An 18,223-nucleotide genomic window follows, 5' to 3' on the forward strand; every position below is an offset into this window, starting at 1 on the left:
TATCCTTCACAGACGTTGGGGGGAGGAGCAGCGCAGGTACGTGGTTGACTGGGAGATATCCTTCACAGACGTTGGGGGGAGGAGCAGCCCAGGTACGTGGTTGACTGAGAGATATCCTTCATCTATGATCACAGACGTTGGGGGGAGGAGCAGCCCAGGTACGTGGTTGACTGGGAGATATCCTTCATTTATGATGACAGATGCTAGTCCTTTAAATATCCTTTACCATATCATTTATAATCCTCTGTGTATCTATAGACTGTTACCTGCTGTCCAACTGATCTACAGTGGTGGCCAAAAGTTTTGAGAATGACACAAATGTGAATTTTCACAAAGTCTGCTGCCTCAGTTTGTATGATGGCAATTTGCATGTACTCCAGAATGTTATGAAGAGTGATCAGATGAATTGCAATTAATTGCAAAGTCCCTCTTTGCCATGCACATGAACTGAATCCCCCAAAAACATTTCCACTGCATTTCAGCCCTGCCACAAAAGGACCAGCTGACATCATGTCAGTGATTGTGTCATGCCAACAGTAAAGCATCCAGAGACCATTCATGTGTGGGGTTGCTTCTCAGCCAAGGGAGAGGGCTCACTCACAATTTTGCCTAAGAACACAGCCATGAATAAAGAATGGTACCAACACATCCTCCGAGAGCAACTTCTCCCAACCATCCAGGAACAGTTTGGTGACAAACAATGCCTTTTCCAGCATGATGGAGCACCTTGCCATAAGGCAATAGTGATAACTAAGTGGCTCGGGGAACAAAACAAAGATATTTTGGGTCCATGGCCAGGAAACTCCCCAGACCTTAATCCCATTGAGAACTTGTGGTCAATCCTCAAGAGGCGGGTGGACAAACAAAACCCCACAAATTCTGACAAACTCCAAGCATTGATTATGCAAGAATGGGCTGCCATCAGTCAGGATGTGGCCCAGAAGTTAATTGACAGCATACCAGGGTGGATTGCAGAGGTCTTGAAAAAGAAGGGTCAACACTGCAAATATTGACTCTTTGCATCAACTTCATGTAATTGTCAATAAAAGCCTTTGACACTCATGAAATGCTTGTAATTGTACTTCAGTATTCCATAGTAACATCTGACAAAAATATCTAAAGACACTGAAGCAGAAAACTTTCTGGAAATGAATATTTGTGTCATTCTCAAAACTTTTGGCTACCACTGTACAGTTACAGCAACTATAGTTTAACAAGACCATCACAGTATAGCCTGGTTGAACAGACTATCACAGTATAGCCTGGTTTAACAGACCATCACATTATAGCCTGGTTGAACAGACCATCACAGTATAGCCTGGTTGAACAGACCATCACAGTATAGCCTGGTTTAACAGACCATCACATTATAGCCTGGTTGAACAGACCATCACTGTATAGCCTGGTTTAACAGACCATCACGGTATAGCCTGGTTGAACAGACCATCACAGTATAGCCTGGTTTGACAGACCATCACAGTATAACCTGGTTGAACAGACCATCACATTATAGCCTGGTTTAACAGACCATCACATTATAGCCTGGTTGAACAGACCATCACGGTATAGCCTGGTTGAACAGACCATCACAGTATAGCCTGGTTTAACAGACCATCACATTATAGCCTGGTTGAACAGACCATCACAGTATAGCCTGGTTTAACAGACCATCACATTATAGCCTGGTTTAACAGGACCATCACATTATAGCCTGGTTTAACAGACCATCACTGTATAGCCTGGTTTAACAGACCATCACGGTATAGCCTGGTTGAACAGACCATCACAGTATAGCCTGGTTTAACAGACCATCACATTATAGCCTGGTTTAACAGACCATCACATTATAGCCTGGTTTAACAGACCATCACATTATAGCCTGGTTGAACAGACCATCACGGTATAGCCTGGTTGAACAGACCATCACAGTATAGCCTGGTTTAACTAGACCATCACAGTATAGCCTGGTTGAACAGGACCATCACAGTATAGCCTGGTTGAACAGACTATCACAGTATAGCCTGGTTTAACTAGACCATCACAGTATAGCCTGGTTGAACAGACCATCACAGTATAGCCTGGTTGAACAGACCATCACATTATAGCCTGGTTTAACAGGACCATCACAGTATAGTCTGGTTTAACAGACCATCACAGTATAGCCTGGTTGAACAGACCATCACATTATAGCCTGGTTTAACAGGACCATCACAGTATAGCCTGGTTTGACAGACCATCACAGTATAGCCTGTCAGTGTGGTCAGGACTGTCAGTGTGGTCAGGACTGTCAGTGTGGTCAGGACTGTCAGTGTGGTCAGGACTGTCAGTGTGGTCAGGACTGTCAGTGTGGTCAGGACTGTCAGTGTGGTCAGGACTGTCAGTGTGGTCAGGACTGTCAGTGTGGTCAGGACTGTCAGTGTGGTCAGGACTGTCAGTGTGGTCAGGACTGTCAGTGTGGTCAGGACTGTCAGTGTGGTCAGGACTGTCAGTAAATAGCAGGGTAAACATCATCGATCCTCTGGTGTTTGATAGGATGTCAATGCAGCAGAGCATGCTGGGATGAAGGGCTCTAGGAGAGCTGCTCTCACACAGAGAAATAAAAGTCGGCTTTTACCCAAAGTGTAATGTTTGTGTGTGTGTGTGTGTGTGTGTGTGTGTGTGTGTGTGTGTGTGTGTGTGTGTGTGTGTGTGTGTGTGTGTGTGTGTGTGTGTGTGTGTGTGTGTGTGTGTGTGTGTGTGTGTGTGTGTGTGTGTGTGTGTGTGCGCGCGCGTGCGTGCGTGCGTGCGTGTGTGTGCATATTCCTTGGATGCAGAAGTGTGTGGGCTTACCTTCAAAGTAGGGCATCCACTGTTCTGCTTCAAAGAAGAGAACAGAGTAGGTAGTTAAACTCTTTAGGGAGGGAGAGAGAGAGAGAGAGATATGGATGAAGGGAGATAGATGGATGAAGAGAGGGAGAGAGAGAGAGAGAGAGAGAGAGAGATATGGATGAAGGGAGAGAGATATATGGATGAAGGGAGAGAGATATATGGATGAAGGGAGAGAGATATATGGATGAAGGGAGAGAGATATATGGATGAAGGGAGAGAGATGGATGAAGAGAGGGAGAGAGAGAGAGAGAGATATGGATGAAGGGAGAGAGATATATGGATGAAGGGAGAGAGATATATGGATGAAGGGAGAGAGATATATGGATGAAGGGAGAGAGATATATGGATGAAGGGAGAGAGATATATGGATGAAGGGAGAGAGATATGGATGAAGGGAGAGAGATATATGGATGGGACAGAATGAGCTCTCAGCAGCCTGAAATATACATTCCCTCCAGAGGATCAGTTTCAGCTCTCTCTCGCTCAGGACCTCCTGTCATCGTTAAACACACTTCAGCAGCCTCTGTCCTTGTTAAGAAGAAGAAGAAGAAGAAGAAGAAGAAGAAGAAGAAGAAGAAGAAGAGGAAGAGGAAGAAGAAGAAAGAAGAAGAAGAAGAAAAAAAAAAAAGAAGAAGAAGAAGAGAAGAAAAAAAAAACCTCTGCCCCAAACGATCTGTGGGAAGTTAAAGGCATTGCACCAATCCGGAAAGGATTGTCTCAAGTCGTGGTGCCTTTGGATGTTAAATAGAAGGTTGTTATGTAATCCAAATGTACGTGTACACTCTTCTAACTGAACCTCCTGACCTCTCCTGGTATGGACCTACTGAGCCTGTTAAACCCTCCTGGTATAGACCTGTTAAACCCTCCTGGTATGGACCTGTTAAACCCTCCTGGTATGGACCTACTGAACCTGTTAAACCCTCCTGGTATGGACCTACTGAACCTGTTAAACCCTCCTGGTATGGACCTACTGAACCTGTTAAACCCTCCTGGTATGGACCTGTTAAACCCTCCTGGTATGGACCTACTGAACCTGTTAAACCCTCCTGGTATGGACCTACTGAACCTGTTAAACCCTCCTGGTATGGACCTACTGAACCTGTTAAACCCTCCTGGTATGGACCTACTGAACCTGTTCAACCCTCCTGGTATGGACCTACTGAACCTGTTAAACCCTCCTGGTATGGACCTACTGAACCTGTTAAACCCTCCTGGTATGGACCTACTGAACCCGTTAAACCCTCCTGGTATGGACCTGTTAAACCCTCCTGGTATGGACCTACTGAACCTGTTAAACCCTCCTGGTATGGACCTGTTAAACCCTCCTGGTATGGACCTGTTAAACCCTCCTGGTATGGACCTACTGAACCTGTTAAACCCTCCTGGTATGGACCTACTGAACCTGTTAAACCCTCCTGGTATGGACCTACTGAACCTGTTAAACCCTCCTGGTATGGACCTGTTAAACCCTCCTGGTATGGACCTACTGAACCTGTTAAACCCTCCTGGTATGGACCTACTGAACCTGTTAAACCCTCCTGGTATGGACCTGTTAAACCCTCCTGGTATGGACCTACTGAGCCTGTTAAACCCTCCTGGTATGGACCTACTGAACCTGTTAAACCCTCCTGGTATGGACCTACTGAACCTGTTAAACCCTCCTGGTATGGACCTACTGAACCTGTTAAACCCTCCTGGTATGGACCTACTGAACCTGTTAAACCCTCCTGGTATGGACCTACTGAACCTGTTAAACCCTCCAGGTATGGACCTACTGAACCTGTTAAACCCTCCTGGTATGGACCTACTGAACCCGTTAAACCCTCCTGGTATGGACCTACTGAACCTGTTAAACCCTCCTGGTATGGACCTACTGAACCTGTTAAACCCTCCTGGTATGGACCTACTGAACCTGTTAAACCCTCCTGGTATGGACCTGTTAAACCCTCCTGGTATGGACCTACTGAACCTGTTAAACCCTCCTGGTATGGACCTACTGAACCTGTTAAACCCTCCTGGTATGGACCTACTGAACCTGTTAAACCCTCCTGGTATGGACCTACTGAACCTGTTCAACCCTCCTGGTATGGACCTACTGAACCTGTTAAACCCTCCTGGTATGGACCTACTGAACCTGTTAAACCCTCCTGGTATGGACCTACTGAACCCGTTAAACCCTCCTGGTATGGACCTACTGAACCTGTTAAACCCTCCTGGTATGGACCTACTGAACCTGTTAAACCCTCCTGGTATGGACCTACTGAACCTGTTAAACCCTCCTGGTATGGACCTACTGAACCTGTTAAACCCTCCTGGTATGGACCTACTGAACCTGTTAACCCCTCCTGGTATGGACCTACTGAACCTGTTAAACCCTCCTGGTATGGACCTACTGAACCTGTTAACCCCTCCTGGTATGGACCTACTGAACCTGTTAAACCCTCCTGGTATGGACCTACTGAACCTGTTAAACCCTCCTGGTATGGACCTGTTAAACCCTCCTGGTATGGACCTACTGAACCTGTTAAACCCTCCTGGTATGGACCTACTGAACCCATTAAACCCTCCTGGTATGGACCTACTGAACCTGTTAACCCCTCCTGGTATGGACCTACTGAACCTGTTAAACCCTCCTGGTATGGACCTGTTAAACCCTCCTGGTATGGACCTACTGAACCTGTTAAACCCTCCTGGTATGGACCTACTGAACCCATTAAACCCTCCTGGTATGGACCTACTGAACCTGTTAAACCCTCCTGGTATGGACCTACTGAACCTGTTAAACCCTCCTGGTATGGACCTGTTAAACCCTCCTGGTATGGACCTGTTAAACCCTCCTGGTATGGACCTGTTAAACCCTCCTGGTATGGACCTACTGAACCTGTTAAACCCTCCTGGTATGGACCTACTGAACCTGTTAAACCCTCCTGGTATGGACCTACTGAACCTGTTAAACCCTCCTGGTATGGACCTACTGAACCTGTTAAACCCTCCTGGTATGGACCTACTGAACCTGTTAAACCCTCCTGGTATGGACCTACTGAACCTGTTAAACCCTCCTGGTATGGACCTGTTAACCCCTCCTGGTCGTTCCTGGTTCAGTAGGGGACATGTTAACCCCTCCTGGTAGTTCCTGGTTTAGTAGGGGACCTGTTAACCCCTCCTGGTAGTTCCTGGTTCAGTAGGGGACCTGTTAACCCCTCCTGGTAGTTCCTGGTTCAGTAGGGGACATGTTAACCCCTCCTGGTAGTTCCTGGTTCAGTAGGGGACCTGTTAACCCCTCCTGGTAGTTCCTGGTTCAGTAGGGGAAATGTTAACCCCTCCTGGTAGTTCCTGGTTCAGTAGGGGACATGTTAACCCCTCCTGGTAGTTCCTGGTTCAGTAGGGGACATGTTAACCCCTCCTGGTAGTTCCTGGTTCAGTAGGGGACCTGTTAACCCCTCCTGGTAGTTCCTGGTTCAGTAGGGGACCTGTTAACCCCTCCTGGTAGTTCCTGGTTCAGTAAGGGACCTGTTAACCCCTCCTGGTAGTTCCTGGTTCAGTAGGGGACATGTTAACCCCTCCTGGTAGTTCCTGGTTCAGTAGGGGACCTGTTAACCCCTCCTGGTAGTTCCTGGTTCAGTAGGGGACCTGTTAACCCCTCCTGGTAGTTCCTGGTTCAGTAGGGGACCTGCTAACCCCTCCTGGTAGTTCCTGGTTCAGTAGGGGACCTGTTAACCCCTCCTGGTCGTTTCTGGTTCAGTAGGGGACATGTTAACCCCTCCTGGTCGTTCCTGGTTCAGTAGGGGACCTGTTAACCCCTCCTGGTCGTTCCTGGTTCAGTAGGGGACCTGTTAACCCCTCCTGGTAGTTCCTGGTTCAGTAGGGGACCTGTTAACCCCTCCTGGTAGTTCCTGGTTCAGTAGGGGACATGTTAACCCCTCCTGGTAGTTCCTGGTTCAGTAGGGGACCTGTTAACCCCTCCTGGTAGTTCCTGGTTCAGTAGGGGACCTGTTAACCCCTCCTGGTAGTTCCTGGTTCAGTAGGGGACCTGTAAACCCCTCCTGGTAGTTCCTGGTTCAGTAGGGGACCTGTTAACCCCTCCTGGTAGTTCCTGGTTCAGTAGGGGACCTGTTAACCCCTCCTGGTAGTTCCTGGTTCAGTAGGGGACCTGTTAACCCCTCCTGGTAGTTCCTGGTTCAGTAGGGGACCTGTTAACCCCTCCTGTTCGTTCCTGGTTCAGTAGGGGACATGTTAACCCCCTCCTGTTCGTTCCTGGTTCAGTAGGGGACCTGTTAACCCCTCCTGTTATTTCCTGGTTCAGTAGAGGACCTGTTAACCCCTCCTGGTAGTTCCTGGTTCAGTAAGGGACCTGTTAACCCCTCCTGGTAGTTCCTGGTTCAGTAGGGGACCTGTTAACCCCTCCTGGTAGTTCCTGGTTCAGTAAGGGACCTGTTAACCCCTCCTGGTAGTTCCTGGTTCAGTAGGGGACCTGTTAACCCCTCCTGTTCGTTCCTGGTTCAGTAGGGGACATGTTAAACCCTCCTGGTATGGACCTACTGAACCTGTTAACCCCTCCTGGTAGTTCCTGGTTCAGTAGGGGACCTGTTAACCCCTCCTGGTAGTTCCTGGTTCAGTAGGGGACCTGTAACCCCTCCTGGTAGTTCCTGGTTCAGTAGGGGACCTGTTAACCCCCCCTAGTCGTATTTTATGTGTATGGCAGAGACATGATGTACAAGCTTATGTTACGGTCAATAGTCCACTGGTTAGTGTGTGTGTGTGTGTGTGTGTGTGTGTGTGTGTGTGTGTGTGTGTGTGTGTGTGTGTGTGTGTGTGTGTGTGTGTGTGTGTGTGTGTTTGTAAGGACCTGTTTAGTCCTGGGTGTCTAAGTCTTCCCAGTCAGTATCCAGCAGGGAGTTATGGCCATTAGAGACACTACTGCAGGCCTAGATACTGCCCTCACTATACACTACTGTAGGCCTAGATACTGCCCTCACTATCCACTACTGTAGGTCTAGATACTGCCCTCACTATACACTACTGTAGGCCTAGATACTGCCCTCACTATACACTACTGTAGGCCTTGATACTGCCCTCACTATACACTACTGCAGGCCTAGATACTGCCCTCACTATACACTACTGTAGGCCTAGATACTGCCCTCACTATACACTACTGCAGGCCTAGATACTTCCCTCACTATACACTACTGCAGGCCTAGATACTTCCCTCACTATACACTACTGTAGGCCTAGATACTGCCCTCACTATACACTACTGTAGGCCTTGATACTGCCCTCACTATACACTACTGCAGGCCTAGATACTTCCCTCACTATACACTACTGCAGGCCTAGATACTGCCCTCACTATACACTACTGGAGGCCTAGATACTGCCCTCACTATACACTACTGGAGGCCTAGATACTGCCCTCACTATACACTACTGTAGGCCTAGATACTGCCCTCACTATACACTACTGTAGGCCTAGATACTGCCCTCACTATACACTACTGTAGGCCTAGATACTGCCCTCACTATACACTACTGTAGGCCTAGATACTGCCCTCACTATACACTACTGTAGGCCTTGATACTGCCCTCACTATACACTACTGCAGGCCTAGATACTGCCCTCACTATCCACTACTGCAAGCCTAGATACTGCCCTCACTATCCACTACTGTAGGCCTAGATACTGCCCTCACTATACACTACTGCAGGCCTAGATACTGCCCTCACTATACACTACTGGAGGCCTAGATACTGCCCTCACTATACACTACTGTAGGCCTAGATACTGCCCTCACTATACACTACTGTAGGCCTAGATACTGCCCTCACTATACACTACTGTAGGCCTAGATACTGCCCTCACTATACACTACTGTAGGCCTTGATACTGCCCTCACTATACACTACTGCAGGCCTAGATACTGCCCTCACTATCCACTACTGTAGGCCTAGATACTCCCCTCACTATCCACTACTGCAGGCCTAGATACTGCCCTCACTATACACTACTGTAGGCCTAGATACTCCCCTCACTATCCACTACTGTAGGCCTAGATACTCCCCTCACTATCCACTACTGCAGGCCTAGATACTGCCCTCACTATACACTACTGTAGGCCTAGATACTGCCCTCACTATCCACTACTGTAGGCCTAGATACTGCCCTCACTATACACTACTGCAAGCCTAGATACTGCCCTCACTATCCACTACTGCAGGCCTAGATACTGCCCTCACTATCCACTACTGTAGGCCTAGATACTGCCCTCACTATACACTACTGTAGGCCTAGATACTGCCCTCACTATCCTCTACTGCAGGCCTAGATACTGCCCTCACTATCCACTACTGTAGGCCTAGATACTGCCCTCACTATACACTACTGCAGGCCTAGATACTGCCCTCACTATACACTACTGTAGGCCTAGATACTGCCCTCACTATCCACTACTGCAGGCCTAGATACTGCCCTCACTATACACTACTGTAGGCCTAGATACTGCCCTCACTATCCACTACTGCAGGCCTAGATACTGCCCTCACTATCCACTACTGTAGGCCTAGATACTGCCCTCACTATACACTACTGTAGGCCTAGATACTGCCCTCACTATCCACTACTGCAGGCCTAGATACTGCCCTCACTATCCACTACTGTAGGCCTAGATACTGCCCTCACTATACACTACTGCAGGCCTAGATACTGCCCTCACTATACACTACTGTAGGCCTAGATACTGCCCTCACTATCCACTACTGCAGGCCTAGATACTGCCCTCACTATACACTACTGTAGGCCTAGATACTGCCCTCACTATACACTACTGCAGGCCTAGATACTGCCCTCACTATACACTACTGTAGGCCTAGATACTGCCCTCACTATCCACTACTGCAGGCCTAGATACTGCCCTCACTATACACTACTGTAGGCCTAGATACTGCCCTCACTATCCACTACTGCAGGCCTAGATACTGCCCTCACTATCCACTACTGTAGGCCTAGATACTGCCCTCACTATCCACTACTGCAGGCCTAGATACTGCCCTCACTATCCACTACTGCAGGCCTAGACACTGCCCTCACTATCCACTACTGCAGGCCTAGATACTGCCCTCACTATCCACTACTGTAGGTCTAGATACTGCCCTCACTATACAATACTGTAGGTCTAGATATTGCCCTCACTATCCACTACTGCAGGCCTAGATACTGCCCTCACTATACACTACTGTAGGCCTAGATACTGTTCTCACTATCCACTACTGCAGGCCTAGATACCTCCCTCACTATCCACTACTGTAGGTCTAGATACTGCCCTCACTATCCACTACTGTAGGCCTAGATACTGCCTTCACTATACACTACTGTAGGCCTAGATACTGCCCTCACTATACACTACTGCTTGCCTAGATACTGCCCTCACTATACACTACTGTAGGCCTAGATACTGCCCTCACTATACACTACTGCAGGCCTAGATACTGCCCTCACTATACACTACTGCAGGCCTAGATACTGCCCTCACTATACACTACTGTAGGCCTAGATACTGCCCTCACTATACACCACTGTAGGCCTAGATAATGCCCTCACTATACACTACTGCAGGGCTAGATACTGCCCTCACTATACACTACTGTAGGCCTAGATACTGCCCTCACTATACACTACTGAAGGCCTAGATACTGCCCTCACTATACACTACTGTAGGCCTAGATACTGCCCTCACTATCCACTACTGCAGGCCTAGATACTGCCCTCACTATCCACTACTGTAGGCTTAGATACTGCCCTCACTATACACTACTGTAGTCCTAGATACTGCCCTCACTATACACTACTGCAGGCCTAGATACTGCCCTCACTATCCACTACTGCAGGCCTAGATACTGCCCTCACTATCCACTACTGTAGGCCTAGATACTGCCCTCACTATCCACAGAGAAACACAGCAGAATAACATGGAAGGATATGAAATAAGTTGCCCATAGATGTTCCTGTCGTATTCATCCATACCAAGGTGAAGTGTGTAATGTGTGAATATGTGCTTGATGAGGTCATCATCAGCAGGCTGTTATTTCTCAGGGATACAGACCAGTGTAATGTGTGAATATGTGTTTGATGAGGTCAGCAGCAGGCTGTTATTTCTCAGGGATACAGACCAGTGTAATGTGTGAATATGTGTTTGATGAGGTCATCAGCAGGCTGTTATTTCTCAGGGATACAGACCAGTGTAATGTGTGAATATGTGCTTGATGAGGTCATCAGCAGCAGGCTGTTATTTCTCAGGGATACAGACCAGTGTAATGTGTGAATATGTGTTTGATGAGGTCATCAGCAGGCTGTTATTTCTCAGGGTTACAGACCAGTGTAATGTGTGAATATGTGCTTGATGAGGTCATCAGCAGCAGGCTGTTATTTCTCAGGGATACAGACCAGTGTAATGTGTGAATATGTGTTTGATGAGGTCTGCAGCAGGCTGTTATTTCTCAGGGATACAGACCAGTGTAATGTGTGAATATGTGCTTGATGAGGTCATCATCAGCAGGCTGTTATTTCTCAGGGATACAGACCAGTGTAATGTGTGAATATGTGCTTGATGAGGTCATCAGCAGGCTGTTATTTCTCAGGGATACAGACCAGTGTAATGTGTGAATATGTGCTTGATGAGGTCATCAGCAGGCTGTTATTTCTCAGGGATACAGACCAGTGTAATGTGTGAATATGTGTTTGATGAGGTCATCAGCAGGCTGTTATTTCTCAGGATACAGACCAGTGTAATGTGTGAATATGTGCTTGATGAGGTCATCAGCAGGCTGTTATTTCTCAGGGATACAGACCAGTGTAATGTGTGAATATGTGCTTGATGAGGTCATCAGCAGGCTGTTATTTCTCAGGGATACAGACCAGTGTAATGTGTGAATATGTGCTTGATGAGGTCATCAGCAGGCTGTTATTTCTCAGGGATACAGACCAGTGTAATGTGTGAATATGTGTTTGATGAGGTCATCAGCAGGCTGGTATTTCTCAGGGATACAGACCAGTGTAATGTGTGAATATGTGTTTGATGAGGTCATCAGCAGGCTGTTATTTCTCAGGGATACAGACCAGTGTAATGGTCTGGTCTGTGGTGGAAGCATGGCTGGTAACCCCCCCACTCACTTCTCTTTTCTTCCCCAGGACGGTGCACTACGAGGGGGGAGCTGTGTCCATCCACGCCCGCTCCCTCTGGAGACTGGAGACCCTACGAGTGGCGTAAGTTGAACGACACATATATCTCACCTCCGTATGACAATGCCGACCTGTCAACACTAGACTCTATAGACTATAAAGGTTCAGGCCCACAGTCAAGGGGGAGAGGGGGGGGGGTGGTATCGAGTCTGATATTCATTAGTTCCAAAAAAGGCAGCAGGCAAGAGAATGGTTGTGGACAGGCAAAAAGGTCAAAACCAGATCAGAGTCCAGGACGTACAGACTGGTCAGGCAGACTGGTCAGGCAGACTGGTCAGGCAGGCTGGTCAGGCAGGCTGGTCAGGCAGACTGGTCAGGCAGACTGGTCAGGCAGGCTGGTCAGGCAGGCTGGTCAGGCAGGCTGGTCAGGCAGGCTGGTCAGGCAGGCTGGTCAGGCAGGCTGGTCAGGCAGGCTGGTCAGGCAGGCTGGTCAGGCAGGCTGGTCAGGCAGGCTGGTCAGGTAGGCTGGGCAGGCAGGCTGGTCAGGCAGGCTGGTCAGGCAGGCTGGTCAGGGAGGCTGGTCAGGCAGGCTGGTCAGGCAGGCTGGTCAGGGAGGCTGGTCAGGCAGGCTGGTCAGGCAGGCTGGTCAGGCAGGCTGGTCAGGCAGGCTGGTCAGGCAGGCTGGTCAGGCAGGCTGGTCAGGCAGGCTCGAGGTCAGGGCAGGCAGACTGGTCAGGGCAGGCAGGCTGGTCAGGGCAGGCAGACTGGTCAGGCAGGCAGACTGGTCAGGCAGGCTCGAGGTCAGGGCAGGCAGACTGGTCAGGCAGGCTCGACGTCAGGGCAGGCAGACTGGTCAGGCAGGAGGGTACGGAGGACGAGCAAAAGAGAGAATAGCAAAAGCAGGAGCATGGGAAAAACATGCTGGTTGACTTGAATGAGACAAGACGAACTGGCACAGAGAGACAGGAAACACAGGGATAAATACACTGGCACAGAGAGACAGGAAACACAGGGATAAATACACTGGCACAGAGAGACAGGAAACACAGGGATAAATACACTGACACAGAGAGACAGGAAACTCAGGGATAAATACACTGGTACAGAGAGACAGGAAACACAGGGATAAATACACTGACACAGAGAGACAGGAAACACAGGGATAAATACACTGGCACAGAGAGACAGGAAACACAGGGATAAATACACTGACACAGAGAGACAGGAAACTCAGGGATAAATACACTGTCACAGAGAGACAGGAAACACAGGGATAAATACACTGGCACAGAGAGACAGGAAACACAGGGATAAATACACTGGTACAGAGAGATAGGAAACACAGAGATATATATACATGTAATATTATCACTCTACAGAGACCATTAACTGTCTGACCCCAGCAGTGTAGATCGGGGAGATGTCTCCGTGAGAGGGCGGGGAGATGTCTCCGTGAGAGGGCAGGGAGATGTCTCCGTGAGAGGGCGGGGAGATGTCTCCGTGAGAGGCAGTGAGATGTCTCCGTGAGAGGGCGGGGAGATGTCTCCGTGAGAGGGCGGGGAGATGTCTCCGTGAGAGGCAGGGAGATGTCTCCGTGAGAGGGGAGGGAGATGTCTCCATGAGAGGGCAGTGAGATGTCTCCGTGAGAGGGCGGGGAGATGTCTCCGTGAGAGGGCGGGGAGATGTCTCCGTGAGAGGGCAGGGAGATGTCTCCGTGAGAGGGCGGGGAGATGTCTCCGTGAGAGGGCAGGGACATGTCTCCGTGAGAGGGCAGGGAGATGTCTCCGTGAGAGGACAGGGAGATGTCTCCGTGAGAGGGCAGGGAGATGTCTCCGTGAGAGGGCAGGGAGATGTCTCCGTGAGAGGGCAGGGAGATGTCTCCGTGAGAGGGCAGGGACATGTCACCGTGAGAGGGCAGGGAGATGTCTCCGTGAGAGGGCAGGGAGATGTCTCCGTGAGAGGATTGGGGAGATGTCTCCGTGAGAGGGCAGGGAGATGTCTCCGTGAGAGGGCGGGGAGATGTCTCCGTGAGAGGGCAGGGAGATGTCTCCGTGAGAGGGCAGGGAGATGTCTCCGTGAGAGGGCAGGGAGATGTCTCCGTGAGAGGGCAGGGAGATGTCTCCGTGAGAGGGCAGGGAGATGTCTCCGTGAGAGGGCAGGGAGATGTCTCCGTGAGAGGGCTGGGAGATGTCTCTGTGAGAGGGCAGGGAGATGTCTCCGTGAGAGGGCGGGGAGATGTCTCCGTGAGAGGGCGGGGAGATGTCTCCGTGAGAGGGCGGGGAGATGTCTCCGTGAGAGGGCAGGGAGATGTCTCCGTGAGAGGGCGGGGAGATGTCTCCGTGAGAGGGCAGGGAGATGTCTCCATGAGAGGGCGGGGAGATGTCTCCGTGAGAGGGCGGGGAGATGTCTCCGTGAGAGGGCCGGGAGATGTCTCCGTGAGAGGGCCGGGAGATGTCTCCGTGAGAGGGCAGGGAGATGTCTCCGTGAGAGGGCAGGGAGATGTCTCCGTGAGAGGGCGGGGAGATGTCTCCGTGAGAGGGCAGGGAGATGTCTCCGTGAGAGGGCGGGGAGATGTCTCCGTGAGAGGGCGGGGAGATGACCTGGGGTTGTCCGTGTGACGGTGTTAATAGAGCTCCCAGTAAGACTGTCTCTGTCAGCGGGGCCCACTGCCAACGTGGTTTACAGTGTCTCTGTCAGCCCCAGTCTGTGGAGAGAAGACGAGCCCTCTTCCCATTCAGGGTCAGAGACACACAGACTGTTTGCAGTGAAGTGTCTAATTACAAACAGCATGACAGTAGTCCCCTGATAACACAGAGATTTCTCTCCTTGTTTTGTATCAGGGCTTATTGGACTGCAGTGTTCATGGTTTCTGATGAGGACAGGGTTTGGGGTTGAATATAAATACTCTGCCCTCTGTAGCCTGTTCTGTTGTGTTCTGTTGTGTTCTGCTGTGTTCTGCTGTGTTCTGCTGTGTTGTGCTGTGTTCTGCTGTGTTCTGTTGTGTTCTGTTGTGTTCTGCTGTGTTCTGTTGTGTTCTGTTGTGTTCTGCTGTGTTCTGCTGTGTTGTGCTGTGTTCTGCTGTGTTCTGTTGTGTTCTGCTGTGTTCTGTTGTGTTCTGTTGTGTCTGCTGTGTTCTGTTGTGTTCTGCTGTGTTCCAAATTGTAAGAGCGTCTGCTAAATGACTTAAATGTAAATGTAAATGTGTTCTGCTGTGTTCTGCTGTGTTCTGCTGTGTTCTGTTCTGTTGTGTTCTGCTGTGTTCTGCTGTGTTCTGTTGTGTTCTGTTGTGTTCTGTTGTGTCTGCTGTGTTCTGTTCTGTTGTGTTCTGCTGTGTTCTGCTGTGTTCTGCTGTGTTCTGCTGTGTTCTGTTGTGTTCTGTTGTGTTCTGCTGTGTTGTGTTCTGCTGTGTTCTGTTGTGTTCTGTTATGTTCCGTTGTGTTCTGCTGTGTTCTGTTGTGTTCTGCTGTGTTCTCTTGTGTTCTGCTGTGTTCTGTTGTGTTCTGCTGTGTTCTGTTGTGTTCTGTTGTGTTGTGTTGGGTTCTGCTGTGTTCTGTTGTGTTGTGTTCTGTTGTGTTGTGTTCTGTTGTGTTGTGTTGTGTTGGGTTCTGTTGTGTTGGGTTCTGTTGTGTTGTGTTGTGATCTGCTGTGTCGTGTTCTGTTGTGTTCTGTTGTGTTGTGTTGGGTTCTGCTGTGTTCTGTTGTGTTGTGTTCTGTTGTGTTGGGTTCTGTTGTGATCTGCTGTGTCGTGTTGTGTTCTGTTGTGTTGTGTTGGGTTCTGCTGTGTTCTGTTGTGTTGTGTTCTGTTGTGTTGTGTTCTGTTGTGTTGTGTTGTGTTGGGTTCTGTTGTGTTGGGTTCTGTTGTGTTGTGTTGTGATCTGCTGTGTCGTGTTGTGTTCTGTTGTGTTGTGTTGTGTTGGGTTCTGCAGTGTTGTGTTGGGTTCTGCTGTGTTCTGTTGTGTTGTGTTGTGATCTGCTGTGTCGTGTTGTGTTCTGTTGTGTTGTGTTGGGTTCTGCTGTGTTGTGTTGTGTTGTGTTCTGTTGTGTTGTGTTGGGTTCTGTTGTGTTGTGTTGGGTTCTGCTGTGTTGTGTTGTGTTGTGTTCTGTTGTGTTGTGTTGGGTTCTGCTGTGTTCTGTTGTGTTGTGTTGGGTTCTGCTGTGTTCTGTTGTGTTGTGTTCTGTTGTGTTGTGTTGTGTTGTGATCTGTTGTGTTGTGTTGTGTTCTGTTGTGTTGTGTTGGGTTCTGCTGTGTTCTGTTGTGTTGTGTTCTGTTGTGTTGTGTTGTGTTGTGATCTGTTGTGTTGTGTTGTGTTCTGCTGTGTTCTGTTGTGTTGTGTTGGGTTCTGCTGTGTTCTGTTGTGTTGTGTTCTGTTGTGTTGTGTTGTGTTCTGTTGTGTTGTGTTGTATTGTGTTGTGTTGTGTTGTATTGTGTTCTGTTGTGTTGTATTGTGATCTGTTGTGTTCAGACTGACGGTTTGGGGTTATAGATAGTACTGTACATCTACAGGACAGTATAGAAATAGGTTTGGGGTTATAGATAGTACTGTACATCTACAGGACAGTATAGAAATAGGTTTGGGGTTATAGATAGTACAGTACATCTACAGGACAGTATAGAAATAGGTTTGGGGTTATAGATAGTACTGTACATCTACAGGACAGTATAGAAATAGGTTTGGGGTTATAGATAGTACTGTACATCTACAGGACAGTATAGAAATAGGTTTGGGGTTATAGATAGTACAGTACATCTACAGGACAGTATAGAAATAGGTTTGGGGTTATAGATAGTACAGTACATCTACAGGACAGTATAGAAATAGGTTTGGGGTTATAGATAGTACTGTACATCTACAGGACAGTATAGAAATAGGTTTGGGGTTATAGATAGCACTGTACATCTACAGGACAGTATAGAAATAGGTTTGGGGTTATAGATAGTACAGTACATCTACAGGACAGTATAGAAATAGGTTTGGGGTTATAGATAGTACAGTACATCTACAGGACAGTATAGAAATAGGTTTGGGGTTATAGATAGTACTGTACATCTACAGGACAGTATAGAAATAGGTTTGGGGTTATAGATAGTACTGTACATCTACAGGACAGTATAGAAATAGGTTTGGGGTTATAGATAGTACTGTACATCTACAGGACAGTATAGAAATAGGTTTGGGGTTATAGATAGTACTGTACATCTACAGGACAGTATAGAAATAGGTTTGGGGTTATAGATAGTACTGTACATCTACAGGACAGTATAGAAATAGGTTTGGGGTTATAGATAGTACTGTACATCTACAGGACAGTATAGAAATAGGTTTGGGGTTATAGATAGCACTGTACATCTACAGGACAGTATAGAAATAGGTTTGGGGTTATAGATAGTACTGTACATCTACAGGACAGTATAGAAATAGGTTTGGGGTTATAGATAGTACTGTACATCTACAGGACAGTATAGAAATAGGTTTGGGGTTATAGATAGTACTGTACATCTACAGGACAGTATAGAAATAGGTTTGGGGTTATAGATAGTACTGTACATCTACAGGACAGTATAGAAATAGGTTTGGGGTTATAGATAGTACTGTACATCTACAGGACAGTATAGAAATAGGTTTGGGGTTATAGATAGTACAGTACATCTACAGGACAGTATAGAAATAGGTTTGGGGTTATAGATAGTACTGTACATCTACAGGACAGTATAGAAATAGGTTTGGGGTTATAGATAGTACTGTACATCTACAGGACAGTATAGAAATAGGTTTGGGGTTATAGATAGTACTGTACATCTACAGGACAGTATAGAAATAGGTTTGGGGTTATAGATAGTACTGTACATCTACAGGACAGTATAGAAATAGGTTTGGGGTTATAGATAGTACTGTACATCTACAGGACAGTATAGAAATAGGTTTGGGGTTATAGATAGTACTGTACATCTACAGGACAGTATAGAAATAGGTTTGGGGTTATAGATAGTACTGTACATCTACAGGACAGTATAGAAATAGGTTTGGGGTTATAGATAGTACAGTACATCTACAGGACAGTATAGAAATAGGTTTGGGGTTATAGATAGTACTGTACATCTACAGGACAGTATAGAAATAGGTTTGGGGTTATAGATAGTACTGTACATCTACAGGACAGTATAGAAATAGGTTTGGGGTTATA

At 48.0% G+C, this 18,223-nt stretch overlaps 1 protein-coding gene across 1 annotated transcript in view; it reads left to right on the forward strand.

Moving 5' to 3' along the window:
- The window catches only part of LOC135531967 (ryanodine receptor 2-like), an 83,616-nt gene that overhangs the window by 35,491 nt on the left and 29,902 nt on the right, over positions 1–18,223 (forward strand). The window contains exon 7 of the mRNA XM_064959659.1: positions 12,050–12,124. Within this exon, the coding sequence (XP_064815731.1) occupies positions 12,050–12,124 (75 nt within the window). The remainder of the gene's footprint in view (positions 1–12,049; positions 12,125–18,223) is intronic.

The sequence above is a fragment of the Oncorhynchus masou genome, unplaced genomic scaffold (assembly GCF_036934945.1).
Source record: "Oncorhynchus masou masou isolate Uvic2021 unplaced genomic scaffold, UVic_Omas_1.1 unplaced_scaffold_1685, whole genome shotgun sequence".
NCBI lineage: Eukaryota > Metazoa > Chordata > Actinopteri > Salmoniformes > Salmonidae > Oncorhynchus > Oncorhynchus masou.